Source organism: Caenorhabditis remanei, chromosome II, assembly GCF_010183535.1.
Source record: "Caenorhabditis remanei strain PX506 chromosome II, whole genome shotgun sequence".
NCBI lineage: Eukaryota > Metazoa > Nematoda > Chromadorea > Rhabditida > Rhabditidae > Caenorhabditis > Caenorhabditis remanei.
This window is the reverse complement of record NC_071329.1, coordinates 11673755-11701337: the sequence shown is the minus strand read 5'-3', so window position 1 is coordinate 11701337 and position 27583 is coordinate 11673755. Positions and strand designations below refer to the sequence as shown.

At 37.9% G+C, this 27583-nt stretch overlaps 6 protein-coding genes across 6 annotated transcripts; 3 read left to right on the top strand and 3 right to left on the bottom strand.

Moving 5' to 3' along the window:
• Window positions 1-113: 113 nt before the first annotated feature.
• GCK72_006187 (uncharacterized protein) lies at window positions 114-1390 on the bottom strand (the record flags this gene model as incomplete). Its single annotated transcript, XM_003113630.2, has 4 exons — window positions 114-212; window positions 396-514; window positions 1123-1219; window positions 1274-1390. 4 exons carry the CDS (start codon window positions 1388-1390, stop codon window positions 114-116), a joined length of 432 nt encoding a protein of 143 aa, XP_003113678.2.
• Window positions 1391-3624: 2234 nt separating this feature from the next.
• GCK72_006186 (uncharacterized protein) lies at window positions 3625-4882 on the top strand (the record flags this gene model as incomplete). The annotated part of the gene is made up of 5 exons (XM_053725516.1): window positions 3625-3824; window positions 3936-4116; window positions 4184-4318; window positions 4365-4583; window positions 4844-4882. The coding sequence occupies 5 exons, from the start codon at window positions 3625-3627 to the stop codon at window positions 4880-4882; spliced, it is 774 nt and encodes a 257-aa protein (XP_053589710.1).
• A 3996-nt stretch (window positions 4883-8878) lies between these two features.
• On the top strand, window positions 8879-9553 carry GCK72_006185 (uncharacterized protein; the record flags this gene model as incomplete). The annotated part of the gene is made up of 4 exons (XM_053725515.1): window positions 8879-8935; window positions 8983-9068; window positions 9298-9374; window positions 9429-9553. The coding sequence occupies 4 exons, from the start codon at window positions 8879-8881 to the stop codon at window positions 9551-9553; spliced, it is 345 nt and encodes a 114-aa protein (XP_053589709.1).
• Window positions 9554-9952: 399 nt separating this feature from the next.
• On the top strand, window positions 9953-11245 carry GCK72_006184 (uncharacterized protein; the record flags this gene model as incomplete). Its single annotated transcript, XM_053725514.1, has 8 exons — window positions 9953-10010; window positions 10059-10196; window positions 10242-10345; window positions 10423-10601; window positions 10650-10750; window positions 10799-10903; window positions 10991-11064; window positions 11117-11245. 8 exons carry the CDS (start codon window positions 9953-9955, stop codon window positions 11243-11245), a joined length of 888 nt encoding a protein of 295 aa, XP_053589708.1.
• A 376-nt stretch (window positions 11246-11621) lies between these two features.
• GCK72_006183 (uncharacterized protein) lies at window positions 11622-17537 on the bottom strand (the record flags this gene model as incomplete). Its single annotated transcript, XM_053725513.1, has 15 exons — window positions 11622-11685; window positions 11730-11899; window positions 12110-12308; window positions 12360-12702; window positions 12752-13099; window positions 13152-13358; window positions 13410-13523; window positions 13578-13788; window positions 13841-14047; window positions 14094-14217; window positions 14654-14744; window positions 15179-15267; window positions 15872-15924; window positions 16223-16332; window positions 16727-17537. 15 exons carry the CDS (start codon window positions 17535-17537, stop codon window positions 11622-11624), a joined length of 3141 nt encoding a protein of 1046 aa, XP_053589707.1.
• Window positions 17538-19497: 1960 nt separating this feature from the next.
• On the bottom strand, window positions 19498-20085 carry GCK72_006182 (uncharacterized protein; the record flags this gene model as incomplete). The annotated part of the gene is made up of 1 exon (XM_053725512.1): window positions 19498-20085. The coding sequence occupies one exon, from the start codon at window positions 20083-20085 to the stop codon at window positions 19498-19500; it is 588 nt and encodes a 195-aa protein (XP_053589706.1).
• Window positions 20086-27583: the final 7498 nt, after the last annotated feature.

Below are 27583 nucleotides of genomic sequence, written 5' to 3'. Positions count from 1 at the left end.
GAATCGTAATTAGACTCCGCCCACTGAATAGAATTCATCAACAATTACTTGTTAAAGCTGACCTTGACCACAGGACACAAAATGTTCCAAACAAGAAAATATAGTTCCAAATTTCAGAGATTTTTCAGTTCCGTTCTCTCTTTTGGTTCTGCTGGTGGCTTCAGAAGTTGAGCCAGACTCTCGAAAAAGGACATTTCTTTTCCAAGGCCTCCCTGAAAAACAAAACAAATCAAATCTAGACTTTGGATCTTTAGAATCTTCACAACATCTCAAAACCTCATTTAAATAAGATTCAGAAAAAAGAGAAGATGAGAGAAAAGATGAGAAAAAATATCAGAGTAGCAAGAATTTGAATAAGAGTTTCATTCACATTCTTCTTTTTTCTCTCAACTCACCACCAATTTCTTGTCATTCAATGTTAAGTTCTGTCCAAAGTCCAATCCAGTTTTCTCATCCACTCCAATTGATCCACTTCCACCATAAGTAGATCCATTCAGAATTGCTTCGTCGGTTTCTGGAAAAAAGTGTTCAAAAAGCAGAAAATCAAAAAGTCAGATGTATTTATTGCTGCACGTTCAATGTAACTAAATGAATACATAGAAAACGACTCACACCATCATTTTGAAAATGAAGCCTTCCGAAACTATGCTCACACTTGCTCGGTTTCAAAAGACGGGCATGGGAAATTTATCGCGATTTACAGTGATTCAGTGTGTTTTCCAAATTACATCTGCTTTCAAACTGTTTCGTTTTCTTTTTGAAAACCTAGATGTTTTGTTTCTCTGTTGCTTGTTTCATAGTGGATACTATGGTACTTCTCGATTCCTGTCAAACTAGATTCCTTACGGATGAGAAGTTTCGAAAGAAAAGAAACACAAAAAACAACTGACTACTTTTAAGAAGATCCATTTTTTATTCTTATTCGGAGCATATATTTTGTATATTTCTGTGTCTCTTTTTCGAAGAATAATCTATGAATGGCTCATTGTGAAGCTTATGAGCCAAGAAGAAGGAACGAGAGTCACTTCGGACGCTTGAATGCATTTTGAATTTCTATACTCATTTGTTCTCCATCGTTTTTCAAAACAAATCTTCTTTTTCATTCATTTTAATTCCACTTACTATCTAATTTGAATGTTCCGTTTCCAGTCGTCAATTTGAAATCTCGATTTGCTCCCCAACCAAGAATATTAAAGTTTTGAGTTCCGCCAATTTCCAGCTGAAAATTCTCTTTTTTATTGGTTTTATTCTTTTTCCCCAAAGTTTTACAAACCTCTCCTTTTTCATTTTTATTCAATGAAATCCCACCGAAAGGTAGAGGAATATTGAATTGTGCTGGAATTACAGTTAGAGTAATAGAGACGAGTAGAGCGTGACGGAGGATGGACATGACGATGAGATGATGATTGTTTAGAAATGATTCACTGGATATATGAGATGAATGTTCTATCCAAAACAGGATGGATTTCTCTCTTTCTCTATACTCTCTCACTCTTTCGTTATCTCTCATTAATAATCATCGAAACGTGGTCAGTGGGAAGGGTAAAAAGGGCAAGACAACATGATTGATAGATAATGCTAATTCGCTTCACGGGAATGTGTTCTTTGTGAGAAAATATGACATGAATCTCGGGGAACCTGCAAACTGCGACATTTCCCATGAAAATCATAGAACCGTTTAAAATCTGATGCGAGAAACACGTTGGTTTGGTCCTGGAGTTGAAAAAAAAAAAAAAAACCAAAAACTGTCCATAATGAGCAAGATAGCTGCAATCTGGCAACTAGAATATAGACCGCTAATTGAGGTAGCTCTGGCGATCAGTTCAGATAAGATACCGTAAATACTGTATTATAACTGCACCCCAACCATACTCAGAATTCATGAATTTGATTATCCCGGTGTTTTGTTGTCAATGTTTTGTGGTTCTTATTAGAAGTAGGGTGATTATTAACTTCTCTTCTAGATCAGCAAATAGAACCTCCAAAAACGTTTTCTGTTCAATTTTAAATAGTTTCTGAAACCACAAAATTTCTCTCGGAGGCAGTTGATAAATATAACGGCATGCCGTTATAATACATTCTTTACGGTAGGTTAGTCTGCTGGTTATGTATGCATTCTTGTTTTTTGTCCCTCTAAATATGCTGCTAAGCTCCTGGTACGTATTATTTCAGAAATTTCTCGAATACATACCAATAAACTCGATGAAAAACAATTTGATATCTATAAACCGAGATGACCTGAACTGACCTCTGAGGCCGGAAGAAAAAAGATTCCACTATGACACATCGTAAACCGCTTGTCGGATCTTTACCAGCTGGTGGCACATAAATGAAATGTCGCTTTCTACTCTTCCGCTCTTCTTTTCTCTTCTCATATGCGATTTGTTTCCCCCAAAAAACTTGAAACAGGTGTCTTTTCCCGTTCATCATTAGTTTAGTCCTAATCCACGTCCGTTCGTTTCGTTTTCTTCATCAGTTGTCTGCCTGTTGCTCGCCAGAATGCTTTCTGTGCGTCTCTTATTCCCGCACACTTTATCATTCCGAAGGAGTGGACGTAATAGTGAGAAGATCAGGGAGAGAAACTAGAGACAATGACAGATGAGATGGTGATACACAACGTGGAAAGGAAACGGGTCAGGAGAGAAGCAAAAATGCTCCTGCTCTTTGTCTCAATTATCACCTTCTCCCTTCACTTCGTTTTCATTTTGATCCGATTGGTTGGAAAGTTGCAATTCTGAAGTATCGTCAACTTTGCCTCTTTTGACCATTGTACATCATCTCTCATTATGCTAATGAACCCTCTTCACTCTTGGTGTCATGACCATGTTTACGGTAGCAACAATAGAGGAAGTGAGGGTCACATTTGGATGTGAAGGTCGTTTCGATGACATGTCCCATACTTTACATGGTTCAACTAGTGTCAGGATTTCCGGAAGTGTTGATATGATTTCGTTTCTTCAGGAATCTGAAAGTTTACTCACTAGATACCTAGAATAGTTCTCAAAATTTTGTCTGGAAATAGTTACGTATTCTGAGTTTTCGATGGAGCCTTTTTCAAAGTTCTCAGTTCTGAATTGTCCAGTGCAGAACAGGGGATTATCATGTTGTATTGTAGACCCAGTATTTCACTAAGTTTCACCAAGTTTCACCAAGTAGGAAACTATTCCCGAAAGTTAACACCTGAAAGCTGATGTTCGCCAAACGATCCTCTGCACCAAAAAAAGTAAACCTCCAAGCTTTGAGTTATTCTTTTTCTGCAGAATAACTTATTTTTTCTTCATTGTTTATTTGATCTCTTTGGATAAATCTGGGTGAAACCAACCCTACTCAAATAAACTTTTTTGCATCCACATTCTCTCTATTTTCTTCTCTGTCCATCAGACATTCTCCACAATTCCATTCTCCGATAATATTCTTCTAATTAATTCATAACCTCTTTTCGAGGACCGCTCATTATATTTTTTACATATTTCGTATTAGTTTGAGAGTAGATTTCTTCACTCTTTTTCTCATTCTCTCTATCTCTTCCCCAAGGGTAAATCCCCTTCAAACTGTTTATTTTTCATTGAGAAATGGGAAGAGCACTAAGTGCACGAGTAGCTCATTTCGGCATAATCGTTTTCAATGTCTTCCTTTCCAAATCATCGAATTGTTTCAGAGAATGAGGTGACAAGAATAATGGCAAAGTTCTCGACAAGATGTGTGATTGCTTGTCTATTGACAATTGGGATGTGTGTATTACAGTATAATTTATTCTTTCGAAATTTCAAATTCAAGTTATGGTTCAACAAGGAACTAAAATCATTCAATCAGTTGGAGAAAAAGTGAGTTTTTCTGATGACTCCTGACAGATATCTGGTAATAAATAATTATATCAGGTGACCCGTCAAGACCAAGTTTAGGAAAGTAACCTATTCAAAAATGTTTGCATTCAGATTTCCATCCGCACTAATCGTTGGAGTTCGTAAAGGAGGAACTCGTGCTCTTCTTGATGCTATTGCTCTTCATCCAAAAGTTAGAATAGTTCGGAGAGAAACTCATTTCTTTGATGCAAACTACTCACTTGGATATGATTGGTATAGAGATCAAATGCCCGAGGTGGAAAGTGATGATGAAGTGAGTTAACCTTTCTATTTTTCAATAATTATCCTTTAAACTATATGAATCTAAAAATTAATTGAAGGTAGTCATTGAAAAAACACCAGCGTATTTCACGAATGAGAATGTGCCGAAACGTGTTTATGAAATGGATCCAAATATGAAACTTATTCTAATCGTCCGTCATCCGGTTTATAGAACAGTCAGTGATTTCACACAGGTGTGCAGGAAATAGTTCTAAATACTTTTTGAATCAATTTTTTCAGGTGTACTACAACAAATTAGAACAAAACAAGTCTCTTCCAGTCCTCTCCGTTGAAGCTTTTCGAACGGACGAAGCTGGAATGGAGACGATTAATATGGAGTACAAGCCAATGACCAATTCACTTTACGATGTGCATATTTCAAAATGGCTAAAATATTTCAAAATTGAAAATTTTCTATTCGTTAATGGAGATGTTTTTAGAGCAAATCCATTGCATGAAGTGAGTTTCCCATTGATTGGATTGGATACAATTGAATTATTTCAGTTACGAAGAGTAGAAGAATTTCTAGGACTCGAGAGATCAATAACACCGAGTCAACTAGTCTTTGACTACAATAAAGGGTTCTTTTGTTTTCGAAAAACAACAAGAATACGATGTTTGGGTCAGTCAAAAGGTATGTTCTTTTTTTAAATTCTAAAAACGTTTGGCTGATAAAGCTGTAATGTTAAATTTTTTGAAATTAAACAAATTTATTTTAGGAAGGAAACATCGATCAGTCAGCGAAGACGTTGTATTAAAGTTGTCGAAAATGTTTGAAGATCACAATCAAAACTTCTTCCGGTTAATTAATCGAACATATTCATGGGATTAACTTATCTCTCTCTATTTTCTAGTGACATCATTTCAATTGCGGGTTATTTCATACTGTGTGCCTTCTTTTCCTGATTCTAAAATGAACATTTCATCTCAAAAAACATTTAAAATCTTGTTCAATAAGTTTTGAACATATTTCAACTCGATCGATAGAAATACCATTAACACATAGATTCCAGATAAGCTAGGAAAGATAAGCAAGAAAATTGTCCAATTTTCTGGAATTCCTGCCATTCCTCTACTTTCGATTCTCGAAATGAACGTAAATCAAACTACGAGACACGAATGCGAGAAGCCATCACTTCCTTCTTCACTTAGAAACAATCGAATTCGGAAGTCCCTTCTCCGAATCCCTTTTTCTGAATCTTTTCACTTTACTATTTCCATTTCAAACCTCATCTTCTCTTCGGCTCTGCCACCTGTTTTCTCATCATTTCTTCTTCAATTCCTTCAAAATCTATTCAGTATTCCTCAGAATTCTGGTACTAATATCGTAAAGAAAAAAACGAAATATAATTGTGTGAAACGGGAACAGAATACATGTTAACTTTGATGTGAGTCTTATGTTTATGGTTATGTTCATCCTTACGATGTTGTCGTTGAGAAGAAAAAAAGGATTGAGAATCGGAATGAACGAAGCTGTTAGAGTCATGTGGCATTTGAGAATTTCAGCAATCCGTTTTGCAGAATTTCTGTGACATTAAGAGAAGCGTGGGAGATTCTTAGGGTATCTGTAGGGAGAATGCCATAGATATTTCGATGTTGACGCAATATCAGATTTTTTGTGTACCAAAAACATAAATTATAGGTTTTATTAACTGTATCAGGACAGTTTATCATTTGAAGAAGGAGTTGTAGTTTCAAATTTCAGTTTTCCCAGAGTCCAGTCCAATTTTCACCTTTAATCGTGAAGAAAAGCAGTTTCAAGTAAGATTAAACGGGATTTAGGTTAGCAATTTTAATCAGACTATTCTCATTTTCTGTAAACTTGGAATTCCCACGAGGTACGCAGGGATCGCAGTTCGTTTTGAAATAGAAGCTAAACAACTGATGATGGCTGAATTATTGGTGTAGATTTTTCCCCGTCTAATAATACTGTTGTCAAAATAATTCTGTGGTAAAAACTTGGTGAGAATAGCATTCATGTTCAGAAAGCATATTCATTGTTTAACCGAATGATGTGAATATCGTGTGGAATAGATTTGAAACCCCAAGAAATGCCTCCCTGCAGATGTCACAAAAAAGCGATTGGAACTTTCGAATGAAGTCATAAAAACTCATAGAGACCCCCTCGTTGTTTCTCTTCTTTACTCATTCCGTGTCGACGACAACGCCTCTTCCAGAGTATGTCATTGCGGTTTCTTCGTTCTTTTTCTTCATCTCAAAATCACATCCCATTCAAAACGCGCGTGCCATTTTGTCATCTCTCTTTCTCTTTGCTCCTGTGTTAGAACAAAAAGAAAAGCCCGCCTCTATCCAAATGTTCAGAATTAGTCGTCGTCATCGTGGCGGCTCTCTGGCATATGTTTTCGATATGAAGAAGGAGGAGAGGATACTTTTGAAATGAAGAATCCTTTCTTTTCTCACTTTCAAGATCTTCTATCTTTTCATCTTCGACATATCGGTTTGACCGATCATGACTTTTTGCAAATGATATTCAGTCTTTCTAACGAGCTGGGGTTGGCGTTCCCATGCAGCCGAAATCATGACAGATTCTGAGAGCAGCGTCACGACTTCTATTGAACAGAACACAATAGGTGCTGTTTCCGTTTTTCTTTTCTGAATTGTTCTTGATCGGAGTATAGCTTTCCAGAAACGGATATGTAACCAGCACCTTTTTTTCGAAGATTACAGAAATAATTGCTATTGTGAGATTTCTCACAAAAAATCTATGCCATTGGGAGTAGTCATTCTTCGAAAATCATTCTTTTCAAGACTTATTCATCTCTTGTAAAAAGAGAAGGGGGAGTATTGTGAGTTTTAGTAGGGTATCTGCTAAAAATTAGGCTTCGTAGCCTTATGATATTTCCTGCAAATTAGGTAGATTTGCTATACATAGGAATATTTTGGCAGCCCGGATCATTTTTCAGTTTTGATCTCCAAATTTGACACGTACGTGTGATTAGAAGATACTACGACTAAACTTTGAAACTAAACCAAACATTAAAGACGGGACTTCACAAGTATTCAGGTATGCTGGACTTATAAATAAAACCTTTTTGATCGGTGCGTCTGACCCGGTGTCAATAGCGATCAGCTCCTGTTTCCCAAAGCCAGCAGACCGGTACCTTCATTTATAAACTTCTGAAACATTCACTTGGTACAAGTTCCCTAACGATCCGCAGCTCTGTTGCTGCGTTCGAATTAACTCCGTCCATTCTATTTCTAAAAAAAACTAGAGAGAAAAAACGAAAAAACGGAAGAAAAACCAAACTCTGGAACCAATTAAAGTCGGGGGAGATCTTGCAATCAATTGTATTCTCGTTCTCTTTTTTCAAGAGTACATTCCCTTCATTTTTCTTTCTCTTTTTCTGTCCTTACTTCATTTTAAACTTTTTTTTGTTTCTAAGGACACTTCCACTTGTCAAAATCAATCTTTCCCTCCTGTTCGGTTCCGATTCCTTCTCATAAATCGTGCTCAAATGTTTTGAAAAAGGACCTTCATCCTACTCGTTCTTCAAATTGAACCTTGTTCTTCTTCCTCAAGGGATTACTATCTCACCGTCCTCTTCCTTTTTTAAGCGACTAGAAAAAAATGGAGTGAGAGAAAGATGAAAGAATAAGATTCTGGAGACAGATGTCATATTTGAATGGGAGACCTCTCTCCGGTGTCCCTCCCCGGAAGACAATGTCATGTCACACGACTCTTTTATAAAAAAGTACATTTTATTCTTTCCCATGTCCCCATTTTGATTCCCATTCCTATCGTATATAATCTTGGAACTTTTGCTTTTTTTCTGGTAAAGTCCCAATGGAACATTTTCCCATATTGTTTTTTATTTGGACCGCCCACTCTCCTCCCTCTTTTCCACCCTCTTTCGCTTTTCGGTTTCCTAACACAAAACCAGTTAGGGTAGACTGCTCTTTTCCTTTTTTAGGACCTCCTTTTCTCCTTTTTCTCAAGGAAAAAGTCATATTTCCCTTCTTGTCTAGATGTCAACCAATCTGCCAGTCAACGTTATTCATCCGTCGGTTACCTATTGATTCCAAGTTCAGATAGAAATGCGAAATCCGATTTATTTGGAGTCTTGTCTTCTACTGATTTGGTTATGGAGTCAACAGATACTGGCAGATTTCAACAGTTACGTTGTGCCACAGCCACACGCACAGGTACGGTTTGAACAAAGTTAGGGCAAAAGAAATTCAAAGTTTCAAGAAAAAATTCTGGTTGAGAAAATAAAGAAACAAGAATTGAAAATCCCATCAATTAAGTTTTGGTGTTCAGGATTCGCCAGGTTACTTATGTATCACGTAAATGATAAAGAGGACGGACAAAAATTACTCACATCGAATCAGTTTTCTTGAAAATTATATGTTCGTGACTTACAATTCAAAAAAGAACATGAAATTACGGTCAGTGGATTTTCCGTTATGAGATAAGTTGGAAAACCTATATGATCCTTTAATCGGAATCAGCCGATTTGTTTCTTCCGGTAATGCACTTCAAATTTTGTATGAAAGTATTGAATACAATTTTTCCTTTGTTGAAAGAAAACTCTCAACACTTTTATTTTTGGATTAGTTCAGTTATAAAAAGTTCAAAGTCAAAACTATGTCTGTTTTGGCAGAAAGCACTGAACTTTTTTCTTTCTTCAACAAGTCTATGAGTACCAAAAATAGCCATTTGAAATGATTGATTTATGTGAGTCTTTTTGCAGCGTGACCATCGACAGGACATCAGCCAACACTACGACTACTTTATGGAGGAAAATGATGAACCACTTGGGAGGGGAGCTGCTCCGAATAAGTACAGATCAGTTAGTTGCTCTCGGTTAATAATAATTTTGCATTCTTATGATTTCAGACTCACGGTCAAGCACCATCTAGACCAGAAATGACTGAATCAGAGAACTTTGTGCAATCAAATACAGAATCAGTGTTCAGTTCTGGGTTAGCTATTTGCAGTTTCTTTTTCAAACAAACCAAATATTAATCAGAAAATTAACAATTAATTCGGTTTCAGAGGCGTCGATTCTTATGGGTATTTTGTTTTTATTATTAAACCTCTCGCTAACATTTTGAGTTGCAGTCTGAAATAATCGCATGGCTTCATGCTTCTTTGCTTTTCGTTCTACTGATAGAGAAAGCTCGGTTACCGTAATGAACATAACATTTTCAGAGAAACGAGGGATTTTCTGCAGTTTTTGAGAAGGATTCAATATGATCATCGACAAGTACCAGAGAATGACGAAGGAGGTAATTAATTTGCGGATGATTCGCTGTAATAATAATAAAAAACTTTGATCACAGAAGCCACCTACGTGGAAGTTTCAGTCGTTGTCAGTAACATTCGAGCAGTTTCTGAAGTGACAATGGTGATGATACTCCTCTTACTCAGCTTTGATAATTCAAGTATTCCAGGATTACGCTATTGAATTATTTTACCGTGAATCGTGGCGAGACCCTAGACTACGATACGACCGGAAGTTGTTCAAAAACAAAACGGAACTAGCTCTACATGAGAGTTACACCAATTTCTTATGGTTCGTTTGGTCACAATCATAATCAGACGAGAAAAAATAAAACAGGAAGCAAACTAAGCGGAACAATTGTTTTAGGTTTCCTGACACGTTTGTTCCCAACGCGATTGCTTCCAAAAATCCACAACGGAACTCGATTTCGCACAGAAGTTTGTTGAGATTAGATGAGACCGGGAAGTTACTTTACAGCAGAAGAATATCTCTCGTTTGTGAATGCAGTTAGTTTTCTTTTGTTACAAATTTTAGAGATTTGACCATCCGAGGGACGCAAACAAGAATGTGAATATTTCAGCAATGGACCTCACACTGTTCCCATTCGACAAACAACTTTGCAAACTTGGAATCGAGAGTTGTAGGTTACTGTAACAAAGAGAACCTTCTAGAGCAACGAGAATTTCAGATGGATACACAGCAGATCATGTTGTATACAAATGGTCGAAAGGGGCAAGAACTGCTCTCGAACTGAAAAAGATTCGTTTACCAGATTTCACAATACAGGAAGCTTACGTGACAAGTCAGATGGAAAGTTATGCTACAGGTACACACATAAACTATCAACTGACTAAACTTATATTTGTTGTAGGAAATTATTCCCGTCTCTACGTCTGCTTTGTGTTTTCTCGATCATCTGGATTCTGTTTCCTCCAATTAATAATTCCTTCAACTGCAGTTGTGATAACCTCTTGGGTTTCGCTTTGGATGGAAACTGAAACTGAATTCCAGGTTTTTTTTATTTTGTATTCGAAAATCAAATCTTCTTTCAGGACATGATATCCATCATCCTTGCAATTACCTTTCTCATTTTCTCATATAATGAAATGATGCCACGTGTCAGTTACATAAAAGCAATGGATATTTATCTTGGTGTTTGTTTTATGATCGTTTTCCTCTCACTGATCAAACTGGCCCTTGTGAAATATATGCGACAGAAAATCATGTTGACGTGAGTTCCTCTTTCCCCTTTCGGATGTCAAAAGACGTCGAAATTCAGAAGCGATAGCGGGAACTCTCTCCGAGAAATGTCACAGATGTCAACGAGACAGCGACTGAGAGCAAGGAAGACTTCGAGCATGAACTTCCGGAACAACACAGGTTTTTAGTGGATGAGAAGATGTGACATGACAAAGTGAATATTTTCAGGTTCAACAATTCCAGCAAGTGAGGAAACACAGCAGATGTTGACAGTTCCGAATGGAACAAATGGATTGAATGGAGAGGATAAAGAGGCCAACAATAATAGCGGAAGTGAGTTCAGAAACGTATTGAGTATTTTGTCGAAACCTAGTTTCAAATGTGAGGAAACATGTATTTGGAGAAACTCTGGAATTACAGAATCACATATATCTGACATGCTGGAAATCAGAATCACCCAAAGGACAATGCATCGATTTCACTGGGTTTCACAGGTGAGAACTCCTTCAATCGCTCGCACCTCTAGTTTAAATGCCTCAATTTCAGATGCTTTTCTTCTTTGGATTTGTGATATTTTGTCTTTTCTACTTCTTGATTTATCCAAATCTACACATCGTGAGTATCGATCCAGCATGCGACAAGAATCTAGCCGAATGGTTCGCAGAAATCTACTAGAATCACGTTCTCTCTTTCATATTTTTCATGTCATTATTTTGGATAAGTTGCGGGTATTACAAAACAAAAATACATAAAACTTTTGATTAAATATTCATCTCTTTCTCGTTCTATTTTACATTTTTCTCTAAAATTGAAAGGAAATGAAATCGTATTCGGATTAAGGGAAAGAAAATAAGGTCACTCGGAAAACGGAGATTGTTCGGGGTGTTGAAAATAGAAATATATGGAGCAATTTTACAGCAAAAAGGTTGGGGATTGACTTGAGGGGAGAGCGGAATGTCACCCGTATGAGAATGTGAAAGTACTCATCTACTTATTGAATTGGGACAAAATATAAAAAAGAAAAAGATGGGATATTCAGAAGAAATATGATCTAGTGACGACCATCGAGAGCATCCAGATATTTGTAATCAATGAGACGAGGAATCAATGTGTGTCTGAAAACGGATTGATTGAATAGAAATACTTATTCAAAACTAACCGGATGGGAAGGAAGAAGAAACACACAATTGGGAAAACCATCTCAATGAATGGATACGGTGAGAAACCAAAAGCACAGAGAATGATGAGTTGGAGGAGTTGGCAGGCAGTGAATAAGTGCACTTTTCGTTGTGGAACTTTTCGAATGTAATGGGTTGGTGGGTACGCTTGCTGAAAGTTGAATGATTTAAATGTTTTTTTAGCAGCAAGTAGGAATTTGATCTGAATTTGCAACATTGTGCAAACGCTTTCTAGTAGTTTCGCTAGTTCAGGTCAGACGTGACCTTGCTCCCTAATTTTCTAGTATTGCTCTCTGATCTCACCCCCACTGATATCTTATTCAGCTGCTTAGATTTATATCAGAATCATTCACTATCTCACCTGTTCAGTGATCAGAAGAAGCAGCCGTTCAAACATCTCATTTCCGGACAATGAAGTCAAAGCCATGTAGAGGAAAAGACCATGAAGAACAGAAGTTGGGATGAGTTGAAGTGGATATGGGATCAAGAAGAACATGGAGACAAGGATCATTACATGAGCAATTAGAGAAGCAAGACGAGTCTCACGAACATTCATTATTCTGGAACAGGAGAATATTGGAAACTCGAAAAAAGGGAAGAGAGGTACTTACACTTCATGAACATGTCCTTGAGAAACTCTTTCTTCAACATCCGCCAATGCTCTGAGATGAAGTGGTGAGTGTGGGAGAGCACCGTGCATCCATGGAAGGCCGAAAACTGACAAGAACATATTGAGGAGGGCAACGACGAACAGATCCAAGTTGTGAGATGTTCCTTTCTTCAGCTTGTTTTGAGTGTTATTCACGATTGCGGATGTAATATTCTGGTCGATAAAGAAGAGGAAAGACAAGGAGAATCCGAGAAGAAGGCACACGAAATATCCGGATGGAGGGAGAGAGAAAATGTCAGCCATTTGGATCAGAGGGAATTCGAAACGGAGGTTGAATCGATCTTCTGGAAATAAATGGTTTTATTAAAAACCAAAATTTTAGAATCAACTCACTTTCAATATCGGAAAAAGCATAAGATCCAGTGAATGACATAATCAAAACAGATGCTGGAAGAGCGTAATCAGCCAACCATTCTCGTCGAGACCTTGTCAAATACGGTGTCTTTCGAAAGTTATACAAGAATAATCCAAGCCAAAGAGTTCCAAACATTAGAAGCATGTAGAGAATGGATGTGTCTCTTCGACAGAGACTTCCCGTATCTCCGATACTCATACTGCTTGTGATATTCCCTACGATACTGTCAGTGTTTGTGGTCCCGTTTCGAAATGCATCAAGAGCTGTTCTAGCCGCTTTCATTGATATTGCTGACGTGTCACAGTCGTTGTAGTTCTTTTTGAAACCTGGAAATTCATAAAATTTGAAGAGTCTAGAACATTTTAAAAAAAATCTCACTGTTGTGTATTGCCCGTATTGATTCGACCGTAAATGCAATTGCGATAAAGAGTGAAAACATTTCCTCGGCAGACCTTGTTGCAAATTTCATCAAACTACACAACTCAGTCGCCGAGTAAAGTATCAAGAACATTTGACAGAATAGACCGACGCACGCATACATTGCAAGGAAATCATATCCAAGTTCTTGAGATATTTTGAATATCACTGAAATGAGAATTGGGTTAAGAGTCAGAACTAGGAATCAGGAATAATTACCTTTTATATAAATTGCTAAAGGCACTGTTGTGAGCAGAATAATCATGGGTTGACCGCCGAAAAGAGAGAAGAAAATACCACCGATTGCTTGAGCAATAATCACTTTCCGTACATCTACAAACGATACGAATGAATGAACAACTCTTCTGAAACTAAAAAAAAACTCACTAATAGCTCCTTTTGTATTATCATCATTGAGAACTCCGAATGCAATTGCTGGAAGAAGACACGCAAAATACAAGAATACCACTGTTGAGAAGAGTTTTTGAACTGTTTTATGACCCCGAATTCCATCGAGATAATCCGATGGATAGATGGCAAGACGTCGTTTGAATTCATCTTTTAACCCCCGGAACGGATACCACGCTTCTGGTCCGAACTGAAAACATGAGTGATTATTTGAAGATGTTAAAATTGCAGATATCACTTACAATTTGTTCTTTTGCATGACTCAAATGAATCGAAGACTTCCTTTCTCTCCATTGATTCTGGTCCATAGCCAATTCTTTGGCTGCTGATAACAGCGTTGATCGGAATTGTTCAACACTTTGAGCCATAACTAATCTCTGTCGAATCTCCATATCAGCAAAGAGAGTTGCGAATGTTCGAGTTGTTTCGAGTGCTGTTTTTGTTCCTTTCTGAAATCAAACACATTAAATTCAGTTGGTTTTTGTGAATACTAACCGCTCTGCTTGGTGCAATCACAATGATAATAAATCGAAGATCTTGCATTGTTCTTCCCAAATTGGTCGGATGAGAAAGACGAGCAATCGCCACGTGACGATGTTGTACTGTATTTAGCATACATCTGAAAATTACTTTTTTTTTGTTGTCTAACTCGTCACTTTTTTCCAAGTTGAACCCCCGCTTTGCTCAGAAATTTCGAATTTGTTGCGAATTCAATGGTTCCGTGTACCCTTATTGTTAATGCAAAATCAAATAAAAGGTGCTGAGAAAATCGAAGAAAACGGGAAGAATTTTTTTCGGATGAGAAAGAGTTGGAAAAATGTCAATGAGAAAAGAAAAAACCCCGGGAGGGTCTCTCGGTTTCATCAACAATTTTGGGTGAAACGACTTCCGTCTTTTTTTGTGGGAATGAAGAAAAAAGAAGAGAAAAGAAGAGAAAAGGAAGAAAAGTAAATCCGGTATTAATTGAATGCAAATTACTTTGGCAGACAGAAAAAGCGGAAATTGAGAAAGAAAAAAAGAAGAAAAAGAAGAGGGGAGAAGATATATGGACTTACAGCGCACAAATCCACGTCTGATCGTAATCGAAACTTCCACCAACCGATCCGGTCGTACAAATTGATTGAACTGTTCGAGATAGGATGTGAACTGAAAGTTTCTAGTTTAATTTCAGTTTATAATGAGTTTTTTAACTCTTTTGAAGAGTTTGAAGCTATTTTCAAAGAATACGATCATTTCTTATAAAACGAAACACTTCATTTTTGGAAGTGCTGAAAATTTAGACTGGTCCCCACTTTATCTTTAAATACACGCTCACTTATCAGGTGGTTTTTTTTTTGTAATTACAGTCTTTTCAAGCAGTCATAATTCGAATCAGTCATTTTTTATTTCCCCAACTTTTTTTTTCTCAAACTCTCTCCGTGCAAAAAAATCATAAAAACTCAGCTAATAGTTTTTTGAACCTCAGATACTCAGGGCTGCCGAAACTATTTCATAAATAATTCCATCATGAAACTTCTTCTCGGACAAAAACCCCTCTTTCCTATTCTATTCATCCTATTCAATCCCCATTTTTTACTCACATTGATTTCCAGCATCCTGTGTGAAAAGAACACTTCTGACTTGTTCACTTGTGAATTCTGGTTCTTGAATATCCATCTCATGGATGATTCTGAAACAAATGAAACCATAGAATAGTTCGTTTATTTTTGGTTGTTTTGGTCCCAAATGATGATCTTTTTCTTTTTTTGACTGCTTCAAGACACAACGACGATCATCATCATCATCCTCTCCGTCTCCAGAAAAGCACTTCCTTCCTTTCAAAACAACAACAATTCGGAGAGAAGGGAAGCTAAGAACGCATGCAAAATAATTTCTAATTCTTCATTGTTCTTTCTTATTTCAGTTTCATTCCTTTCTTTTTATAAGAATCTCCAAATTCGAAATCTCCATAAATTATAATTCAGAGCTTCCCCGAGTCTTGTAGACATACGAAGCCACCTCTTCTTTTCCACTCGATCATTTCCCATCTCCATTAATTATTCATCAAAAAAACCAACACAAACTTTGTCCAAAGAAAAGAAAAGAGAGGCGGCATCCAACTCCATTTTCATCCTATTTCTACCCTTCGTTTGCCCATCAAACTTAGACTTATGCTTATGAGATGGTGATGATGACAAAAAAATGCGTGTCTTTTTCCCTCCGGAGCTTTTTGGATCACAAGGAGAAGATGGAGGGGAAAGGGAATTCTTCGGAAAGACAAAAATATAACTCACTTGGCAAAAATCTCCTCAAGACTTGTCTCCTGAAGATCGAGAAGGAGTACTGCCTGCAAAAACACATAAATTGCTTCTACTAAAAATAGATATTCAGGTTCAAATCATTTTAGAAATCTAGAAAAAACAACTTATGGGATTTTTAGCTGTTGTTTTATCCGACGCGTACTTTCAGTTCAATTTTATTTCAAAACAGTTAGATATATCAGACTTTTTTCTAGTTCTCCTAACTTTTGCTCTTTCAAGAACCCATTCTGAGTGGGTCTTTTGTCAGAGACAACGAGCAAAAATAGCGTGTCCTTTGTCAAAACTAGTGAGTCCAGAAACAATTTCTGAATGACATTAACTCACCTTATTCAACAAATGATCAATGTCCATGGTCGCACGAATCTCTGAACCAAAGTCCTTCATCGGAATCTTCTCATGTTTTGCATACATCAGAGTCACATTATCATATTCGTCTGTAAGAAATCTTCAATATTTTCAGTGTCTCTTTTATATAAATACTCAGTTTCCCCCTTATTTCTAGAAAAGCTTCGGCCTCATCTGGTCTCTTCAATCAACCGAAATTGGTCTTCTTCAAAGCGCCGGCTTCCTTTTTCTTCATCGTCGCCGAAGAGAAACGCCCCGGTCGCCGGACCCCAAACTTTTTATGTAGGAAGAAAGAAGAGGACCCTCTTGTTGTGCGTGGGGGAGGGTCCAGTAGTTTGTCCCTTTTTTCGTCTATTCTACCCAATAAAATAGTATGAGATTTTTTTCTAAGCGCAATAAAACAACTCTATGGAGGGAGAAACATCTCAAAAGAAACACTCGCAAAGTAGTAACAAAAGGGGAAAAAAGAAACAGTAGACATACTTCCAGCGTTACTCCAACTAAGTGTATCCAATGGGGGAGTATCACTGTCAAAATCACGATCTTCTGCTAGAAATGGTTGAGATCCATATTGTGATAGTGTTCGACTCGGTGAACCACCACGAGGAGAGCCACATGCACTTGATCTACGAGTTTTCGCTTCTTCTTGTTGTAATGATTTCATAGATAACCATGATACACGTTTTGTGAGCATCTTTGCTTTGTCGGGTGGCAATGGAATAGTTGTCGATGGACCAGTCATGTTGATCAGATTTACAGTACCACCACCATTTCCTCCAGAACTTGTTCCACTGTTTGCTGCTGCTGCTTTCTTGGCTTCGAATTGAAGTGTAGGTTGACTTGCCCGACGTTCAAATGTTTTTAGAGGACGAAATCCAATGGCAGGTGCTCCAGTTTGCACTGATTTTCTTCTTGTTCCAACTGGGCTCAAATGAAGAGAAAACGATGGAGCAGGTGGAACTTTGTCGTCTTCTTCACCAGAAGTTTGTACTGTTCCAGGAGGACAAGACGCTACCGAATTTCCAGAAACATTTGATATCCTTCGTTGTTCGGGTACATACAAAAGTGTGTGGGATGTTCTTCTAGCCATCACCCGTTGTCTGGGATCTGGTTTCTTGATATAAATACCTCCTTGACTAATTCCATCATCTCCGTTCTTTGGAAGTAATGGATATTCTTCTGATATACCCGAACTGCAACTGGCGAAATCAAGTGGTGTACGGTACGAGTCGACGTCTGATCCTTTCCGAACACTGCCATTCGACACAAACACCTTCACATTGGTGACATTCATGAGCAATTAAGTGATAACAATAATATTAATAATAAGTAATGAAAGAAATTGAGAAGAAGTGGACTGAGTCGAGGAGCCGTCCACGATGAACTGGCCTAGGGGGCACTGCTTCTCAGTTGTGGGCGGGGCTTGGGAGCTTCACGAGCAGCAGTAGCAGCACAAACCACTTTTAGATTCTCTCTCAACGCTCTCTTTCTCTTTTTTGCCTGCCCCTTTTTTACTTCATGCCCATTCCATTCACTACTCAGTTGAGTCGTTGACGACAAGAAAAAAAAGAAAAAGAGAAGGAATAGAAGAAAACGAAGAAGGGGGAGGAACCTCGGCCGCATATTATGGGATTGATGAATCGGATTTCGAGACTGCTTTTTTCTCTATCTTCTCGTTTCCCTTTATTCAGAAGTCGACGGCGCCATCGTCCGATTTTTTGCGGCGAGTTCTGATGATGGCTCTTCAGATTCGGAGGAGAGAGAGAAAGGGGGAACTCTCTTCTGAAAGAATTATCGACGAAAGTACAGAATGAGGTCGAAACGATTGAATTGGGAAGCCGCTTTGAAGTTGAAATGAATTCAAGTCCACTGAAAACTTCTGATGATGAATCACTTCGATGGTTTTGTTTTCGCTTTTCTGGAGTAGTTACACGAGTGGAACAAAAAGTGAAGTCATCGGTTAAAAGTGGCTCAATTCTACAAGACCCTAATGTTTGGTCATAGCTTTTTCTGCAAAATTCGCATCGAGAATATCTTGTTTTTTGAGATGAGTCATTACCACTGGATACTGTAATACATCGCGAACTCGGAACCCTAAATATTTTCAGTCTCAAATTCTTTTGATTTGCAGGCAACTTTACGAAATGATTAGGATCTAAAGTAGTTGAAGCACTCGTCGTTTTCCTTTTTTCCAATCTATTTCAATCCGAAAAGACTCAATCCGTTGGAGATGGGCTATTCGTTTTCTCCAAATGCTTATGAATAATCTTCAGATGTTTTGTAAAAAAGAGAAAAAAGAGGATGTCATCTCAAGAGTTCAAAGAGCCGTTTCCCCCGCGGGGCACAATCTGTCCGACGAGCCAATTCGATTACCGGAAGAAACCCGACACAGAAGAAGAAGAAGGAGTATCTCTTCTTTCTGTTGATTCTGTCTCTTCTTCTCGTTTTTCTTCTTGTCACATCGAAGGCGTCAAAAAAGAAAAGGAAGACGTCGGAGCAGAAGAATGGAGCATCAGAATCCATAAGTTGAAATGAACGCAAATTTTGTTTCCACTCGTCACAACGACTTCTTCTCCTGTCATCAGAAGCCTCTGCTTCTTCGTCGAGACGTCTTCAGCATTTTCACGCCGAAATTCAATTTGCGATGACACGAGCTCCTCCTTTTTTTAACTTCTTTTTTTTTCTTTCTGTTTCCGTCCTTCACTTTCTTCAAAGAGTATCTCTCTCATATCTCATGAAAGTGTCATGAGCACAAGAGCTGCTGGCTCGTTGTGTCTCACTACTACCATTGGAGCACAAGGATTCGGAGCATGTTTTCAAAAAGAACTGCTCGTATGAGTGTGGACACGACGAAATAAAAAAGATAATAGAAGAAAAGAAAGAAGGAAGAAAAAGGAAGAAGCAGGTTGGTGGAACAGAAGAATTTCTTATGGGGGCATATATTGAAAATCATGTATTTTCGAAAAGTGAACGCACTTTTTGGGATCTAAACTAAATTCGCCGAGGGCAATATCAGAGTTTTAGGATATTTTTTCATTCAACAGTGATTACACAGCTCATAGACAAGAAGGTGAAACCGTGATTTGACAAGCGTCGAGTTGGGTTCAACACCAGATGAGCAAAAGGAAAATGAAAAAAATTAGAGAATTTTAATCAGACTGTTCCAAAGTTTTGACATAAAAAATATTGGACATTTCAAGAAAACCAAATTACCGTATAAGACACCCCCAGATTATTCGATAAACCACAAACAGTTATCGTTTCATAACCCTGTTCTCGTTTGACCTACCATCATCATCCTCAAATTCATGAACTGAATCATCGTCGATCATATAGACATGACTTGCTCTCCGTTCTTCATTATGATGACTTTCCAATGAATGAATTGTTGCAGATGTACACGATTGATGCATTTCACTTGTTGATTTCGGTCTTCTGAAGTGACATCTTCTTGGCGTATTGGCTCCAGAAGCTACAGTAGCTTCCGAGTTGGCAGATCCGCTTGCATCCGAATCATGTCGTCTTCTACTACGATGTACACCTCCATTATTTGAATTATTACTATTACTTGCACCATTTGTCAATACAATTCCACCAGGAGTTCTTGTTCCAACTGGTTTCACTGTGAACACTCTAGATCTACTTGGAACTTCTCTTTCAAGACTTGATTCACTGGCAGTTTCAGTTGCAAATGATGTTTCTGATGCATATTTTCTCAGTTTCCGATCGATTATAGATTTTGCACAGTTTGAGACGGGCGGTGCACGGAAAGTTAGTGGTGCTGAAGGTGGATCTGAGCCGCCGAATGGATCCGCAATACTGTCCGAATCCGGAGTTGTCATAACTGTTGAATGAGGGACTTATTTTGTTGTCATAGTCGGTCAACAGATATGATTCTGAAGTTACAGTAATCAAATGAGACGCTTGGAAAAAGAAAAAGAGAACAAAGATTGATAGATCAAAGAGTAAATCAAGATGAATAGTAACGAAAGATACAGAATCAATATAAATGTAAATCGTGTTGATAGATTTCAATCGGCGGAATAAATAATGGCAAAAAACCAAAATCTAATCTAAAATATTTCCCAATTTCCTTTTCTTCGGATCACATTTGCATAATCTTGACATTTGGAGGTATACTGTAGTCATTCTCATTTCTTTTTTCCATTCCTCTTTTTGAAAAATGGCTAAAGAGCAAAGAGCTCTGGGGGAGGAGAGCAAAAGAAGGAGGCGGAGCAATTATAAATGTGAGGGTGGGATGCAAGAAAAGAGCAATAGAAAGCAATATCCTCCCGGCTCGGCGGTATCGAAAAGAGCACACAAATATACACAAAATGAGGCATCTTTTTACTAAAAGCAGAGAAAAATTTGTTTAAAAGACCAAAGGCGGTTTTTTAGATTACTACAAAGTTGAAGGTGATAGAAATTGGATCAGATTACAACTGTGAAAGTGAGAAACAGGAAGAAGATTGGAGGTGAAGAAGAGCAAGATAAAAAAAAAGAAAAGGAAGAAAACAAGAGAAAAAAGTGAACTTGAGGTGGAAAACGAGCAGGTTGAAGAGAGAATGTTGTGAAGGATAACAAAAGAGAGATCGGAGGTCGAAACGGATTGTGGTTACCAGAAGATCAAACGAAGAATCAGAAAAGTTTCAGAATGTGACGGAAGGAACTTTCAGAAGCTGTGATGACTTTGTGAGTCTTCTCAAATACTGGAAATTGAACTGAAAGTTTCAAAAACAATATTTATTTTCTGGAAAGTACTGTAAATAGTTGCTAAAAGCCTGGTCAATAAGCTTGAGCATCGAAAATAGTTACGGTCCGTTCTTAGAATCCAACATGTCGGTAAAAGCTTAAAATCTGAGTCCTGAGTTATTAAAGCATTGGGTACAGAAAAGTTTCAAACGACAAGTTACGGAAAGATCGACAAGAACGTGATTCTGATCATTTTTTAAAAAAAACTTCTCTTAAAATCTGCAAAAAAGGAAGATCTGTCATTGACTGACAGCGGAAAGACTTCTGAGATATCTTCATTTTCATTTTTTCGTTGTTCCACGCGCCAAAAAACGTTATCTCAGTTTGAAATGGAGTGCACTTTTTCTTCTTCCGAAATCTTGAAAAGCCTCTTTTCTTCGTCAAACTGAGTTCAGTGTGGCAGCTTGAAAAGGCATTCAACCACCCCTGGTGGGAGCTTCTTTTTGATATTCTATTCCACAAAAATAAGATAAAAAACGGAACTGAGAAGCAGTTGAAAAAAAGAAGAGAAGGAAAGAACGAACGGGGGACACGGATGGGATCGAGTGGTGGGAGGCGAGGGTGGCAAACAGCAAAATACGGACGGAGCCGCCTAGAAAACAGATGATTCTTCTTCTTTTCCTTCTTATTCTTATTCTTTTTTGCCTTATTCTAGCCGTTCGTTTGGAGAGGCTAGAATAAGAACAATAGCTGAAATGAAACAAAACTTTTGAAAGAAAAATAATGTTTTCTTTTGAAAAAGTTATGAGTTGGCATTCCTTGTGAATCCGTCTAGTACAAAACTGACTTGTTTTCAGCTTTTTTTCTAGAAAAAAGAGGAAAATGAACGGATCCTCGTAGAGAATAGCAACTAGGTAACTATTATTAGTCTCTGGAATTCAAAGATTTTGATCGAATTAAATGAAAACCAAGAGAAAAGTGAAGAGGATTTTTTGGTGGAAATACATTCTGCGGATACCGTAATACAATAAGAGTAAAAAATTATTTGTTTTCCATGAAAATTATCTGAAATTTCAGTGAAATCGGAAAAAATGAAATCGGATGCTTTTCAAGAAAAGTCAAAATTAGTGTTTTCGGCTGTCGGACAGTAAACAGCGATAGGAATGAATTGACTCCTCATCCGTCTTTCAACTCGCAGTGCAACAACAACAGTTCTTCGAAAATTGACCTATGACTAATTTCGAAAACCAAATGAACCAGAAAACGGAAAACGGAGATTTCAAGCGTGGATGAGACGGATGAAAGCGTAGAAAAAAGAAGAAGATGCGTGAAAAACGGGGCGGCAGAATGGAGAAACAGAATAAAGAGCACACATGAGAAAGAAGAAATGGCGGTGGATGTCCCAGCGCCTGAATATTTACATTTGTCCGAGTGAAAGAAACCTAACAGTATTGAGAAGAAGAAGAAGAAATGGAACGGAAGAAAAAAGAAGGAAACGGTGAGAAAAGAAGTTGGGAGTAAGGGATGCTCTCGGAGCAAGATGAGGTGCGTGGGAGAAACGGATTGTTGAATACACACAAACTAGCCGATCGAAGAAGAAGACAACGAAAACGACCAGAGGAGAAGAAGACGTTGTTGCAAATAATTGGATGTATGTGCGAAGCCGGCTCACTTTAAGTAAAACCGGTGTGGAAAGAAGTAGAAGACGTCGGTCGACTCATCAGGAAAGGCTCAGTCAGAAAGCATCACATTTACATCCACTACTTGAACTTCTTCTCCTTCTTTTCTCTTCTCCAACGTCTTCTGCTTTTTTTCAGATGCCTTCTTGTCAAATGAGACTGATTGACGGGTTACGAGGCGGCGGAGGCGGATGCGAGAGCTCACTTCTTAAAGGTAATCTAATAGGGGACTGATCTTCTGAATTTTTATTCTCTCTTTCTAAAACCCATTCCATTTTATTCCAGATTTATAGGCATCTCCAGACAAAAAAACGAAATAGGTTCAAACGAACTTTTAGAGGTTTTCGGGGACCTAAAAACGTATGTAAAAGTTCAACAACCACGCGACAAATTAGCGAGAAGACAGAGGGGACGCATATATCTTTTTGCAAAAAAAGACATGAAAACCAAAAACTTGTCGTCTTTGTTTCCGGGGTAAAGTCGAAATGAAGTGGAAAAGGAAGCTTCTTCAACGAAATATGTGCTCATATGTCGGCTCGTCGGAGGCGAAATTCATCAGAAGTGTCCGACGGAGTCCCTCAGGGAGAAGATGTCGAATATAGAGAAGAAAAAAAAGAGTGAAATGGAATTCCGACATGTTCCTCTCATGTGACGACTCCCGACAAGGTACTGTAAAATTGTCCGATCGGAGTTTGGGGGATTTCAAAAGAAATTAGGGATGAAGAGGGTTTGAGACAGAGTTCAAACTGAATAACCTCCCGATCTGTCCTTCGGCTCAGATTCAGGAAGATCTTGATACTCAAAAACCATAAAATCGTGATTCCAGTTCAAAAAAGTTTCTTAAAAACAAAAAGATTGAGGTCAACGAACAGAGAGAAATAAAAATTAACGAAAGAGAATCAAGTGCGAACACATGTCAATAAGAGAAGTATCTCATCCTCAAATTTCTTCGACAAACACTAACATTTTCTAATTATCGCCTTCCGTCGTTTTTGCCCCCAGATGTGTTGATCTGCTTCTCCTAAGAATTTGATGTGATCTGAGAGCACTGAAGTTTTTTGTCCATCACGAAATAGATATTGAAACAATCAATCGTTTGAAAACTAATTGGCTGTCAAAAGAGTGGAAAAGAGAGATAGAAAGAAATGTGATTTGAGGGAAAGCCAAGTAAAAAACGAGTGAATGGAAGCAATTTAATATTTCGAAACCTAACCTTTCTTTCCCGTTTCAAAAGACTTTTTGTCGTCGTCTAGAAAAGAGAAAAAGTCAGAAGGAGGTGGTGGATGGGCATGAAAAAAACGAAGAAGCGGTTTCTCTTCTTCCTCAGATTTAGCCCCATCGCCAATTGAATTGGCAAGGAGGGCGACCAACGAAAGACGTACACGACATTGTTGCTAACTTCGGATCCCGATAGAGAAGAAATTACTTGTATGGCCAAAGTACATTGGAAGAAAAGACGAACTGATGGACCCAGTGAATTGAGAACAAGAAGAAAAAGAAAGTGATTGAAAAGAAAGAAGAAAAAAGAATGGGGACACATGAACAGGTGTAGAACAAGAAAAAAGAAGACGGAGAAGGGCGCCTCCGAAAGACAAGAAAGCTCAATGAGCCATTGCAATGAGCTTGATGGAAACACGTATTACTGCTGATTTGAGATGACAGAATCGGAAGAAAAATGATGGAAGAACAGCGGGGGAAGACGACGATTTTGTTGGAATCTTGGATTCATAATGGGTATTCTACAGAAATTCCGTGTGGGAAAAAGTGGGAACTTTTCTGAATGTCTGACAAGTTTTTATCGGAAAATGAGAATACGAGATCCCTTTTGATTTCATAAGTGGGTCGCTTGTCTTGGACACTTCCAGGATCATCCGAGTTGATTGACATGATAAATAATTAAACTTCATTTAAAATCAATGAATGGATTGTTGTAATATTATCGGTGATGGCTCATAAATTTTGAGAGAAAATCATAATGTTTATGACTAAAATATGATCTTAAAGAGGGTGGGGCTACTTATGAATAGGGATCTTTATGTGCGGTTGGAAACTACTTCTAGCTCAAAAAAAAACTTCGTCATTTTGCAGCGGTTATCTTACATGATTCCGTTTCTGTAAAGCAAATTTGGAAGGGTACGGTATATCTGAACTTCAGATCTGCTCAAAGAAGACTTTCTCCAAAACGCAGAGAGTTCAAATTCACTAGTTTTTCCAAAACGGAGAAGTTGTTTAAAACGATACATCCATTTATCCGAAGAAGGATGATGAATGAAACAAAACGTGAAAGTGTCGGGGGGATTCTCGGCCACTCGGATTCCCATCACGGTGTCATATTTCCGAGGCACCGGCCGGAATGAATACGTGCCAAATCATAGAAGAAAGAAAGTTCGATGGTTTCGATTCGAAACGTTTTCGAGAAATTTGCCAACTACAACTACAATTAAAACCAATGAGTGAGGATAGATTCCTGCCCACTGGCGGATAGCTTCAAGCCCGCAATAAAATAAAATGACGTGTGAAAACGAGAGAAATGAAAGAAGAAAAAGAAATGCTCGAAAACTTGCACCCGTCCAGAATGAAACCGCTCGGGCTAACACTCATCATCACATGTCGATTGAAATGAAGGCCCACCCCAACAGTTGTGCACTTTGAGGTTCTCTAACCAATTATATTCTCATTCAGTTTTCGAATTACTCTCATTTTTATTACTGGGCTTAATACTTTGGAATCAGCAGGTCAAGTGACACAAAATAGTTGAAAAGCATGCCTTTATTAATACAGTTTTCGACTAATTATCCGACTGAAAAACTGAAAATTCAAGATGAAAAAAGGAAAATAGGAATACTAGTATTGGTGCCTGTGTGTGTGCCAATTTGATATTTATTTTTGCTGCTTCCTTCGAATTTTACGGCCTTCATTCTATCCCATCTTTTGCTCTACACGAGACCCTTACAGGATATATAATATCGACTATAAAAAGGGCGCGAAAATTAATTTCATTCTTTTTTCTTCTTTCTTTTTCTTCGTTTTTGTTCTCTTTACGAGACACGGTATTCCAAACAGCGAAATGGAATTTTTCACGATTTTTCTCATTAGAGCGCATTTGCAAATTACAAAAATGAAAAATTATTTTTTGCACTGAAAATGCTGTTTTTCGGCTCTTGTGCTTTTGTTTCGAATTTTTTTCAATTTCTGCAACGACAGTCTGATAGATTGGCTCAATACCTATCATTTGAGCACAATTTGAAAAATTTCTGTCGTCCCAATGATTTTATGCGGCTCTTTTTATGGTTTGAACAAAAATCGGTGTTTTCATATAAAAAATCGCGAATCTGCGGACCGAGACCTGTTTTTTATTGTGCAACTTGATGATATTTGATTGCTCAGCACAGAAAAGCCAGGAATTGTTATACTTTTGCTCCGAAAACACCGTTTTTCCTGAAAACTACATTCTGAGCCGTAGCGGCATTTCCAGACAACCAAAATTAACAAATGATAGCTTAAAATGAAGCAAACAACATTTCCTATCAGATGGTCGTTTTGGATTTTCGTTAAAAGCTTTTTTTAAGCCAAAAAAGCTCAAAACGTGCTTCATGCGTCAAAAAAGCGTTCCCACGTGAATTTTAGATCAAAAAAATTTTAGAGATCACAATAATTATTCACGCGGGAAGCTTCGCGGGCTGCACGTAAAACGCGTCAGTAACCGATAGGCAGAACTGGATTCGCTGTTTGGAACACCGTGCGAGATGAGAGCACAAAAAGGGGGTATCTTTCTAATTTTCATCGACCAGTGGAGGCCAGAATACTGATGAATTTTAGAAGAAGAAGAAGAAAAAATGAATGGAAAAAACATAAAATATGAGGATTATTAGTAGAAATAAAACTGATGAGACAGTCTGGCTGGGTGATATAGACGAATGAAACTATAAGAATTCTGAGAATTCTTAGGATTCGGAGTGAATATTTTACGTTAACTTATAAAATGAAAACAGAAGGTAAACGGAAGATGGTATCATTTTCCCTTTCTTTCCCCATTTTTTCCCATTCCCATCTTGTAAACTCGCTGATTTTTCTCTATATTAGGCATACAATAATTTCGGTCTTGGTGGATATAACATTTGTTGGAAAAGTAAAAAATAGTTGCCCCCGAAAAGACTGCTGACCAAGTCATCCCTCATTCGTAGTTACTGTGGGGACATAAAACCACCCTCCCAGGGAATCTTCCGTAGTTTTTCGAGAAGAAAAATGTTGAAAGTGTATCTCAAAATAGGAGAAAATCAAAAAAAGTCTGAAAATAATCGTCTCGTCGTGTTGTCAACGACGTCGCCGAAAAAATTTGCATTTGTTCGTCGCTGCCTTCAGCTTCTTCTTCTTCTTCTTTCCTTCCTGCCCGCCGTGCCTTTTTTCTTTCTTTTTTGCCGCTTCTTACGGGCGGTGCTTTGCGTACAATGGCAAACGACGGAAAATAGTGAAGAGCACGATGGAGGAGAGGATTTAGAATAAGTAGATGGGGAAGAAGAAGAAGAAAAAAGAATGATGGGTAAAGGCTGGAAAAAAGAAAATAATAGAAAACATCTAAAAATCGGTTATTGAAAAGAAAAAGAACCAAAATTTCCAGAAAAAAAGAATGAAAAGTTACTTGGTCGAACCAAGAGTCAATCAATTATTTAACAACTTGGTTTTAATTCGAAAGTGAAAAAAAAGTGCTTTGTCCTCGGAGGGACTGAATAGGTCGGTCATGCAGAATGAATTTTGCAAAAAAAATGTGGTAGGTCAGGTGGGTCAAAGGTTCTGAAAGAGCACCACATTCTGGCTAATTCAGTAGTTGAATACGGACTAGAAACCGAAAGATCTAAATGTTCTAGTTGAATAGAGGAAGTTCTAAAGAAGAGAAAACACGAAAAAAAAACAGAATTCCGCGGTGCTATCAAAGATGTCATAAATTAGGTCAAAGGTTCTTTAGCCTGCA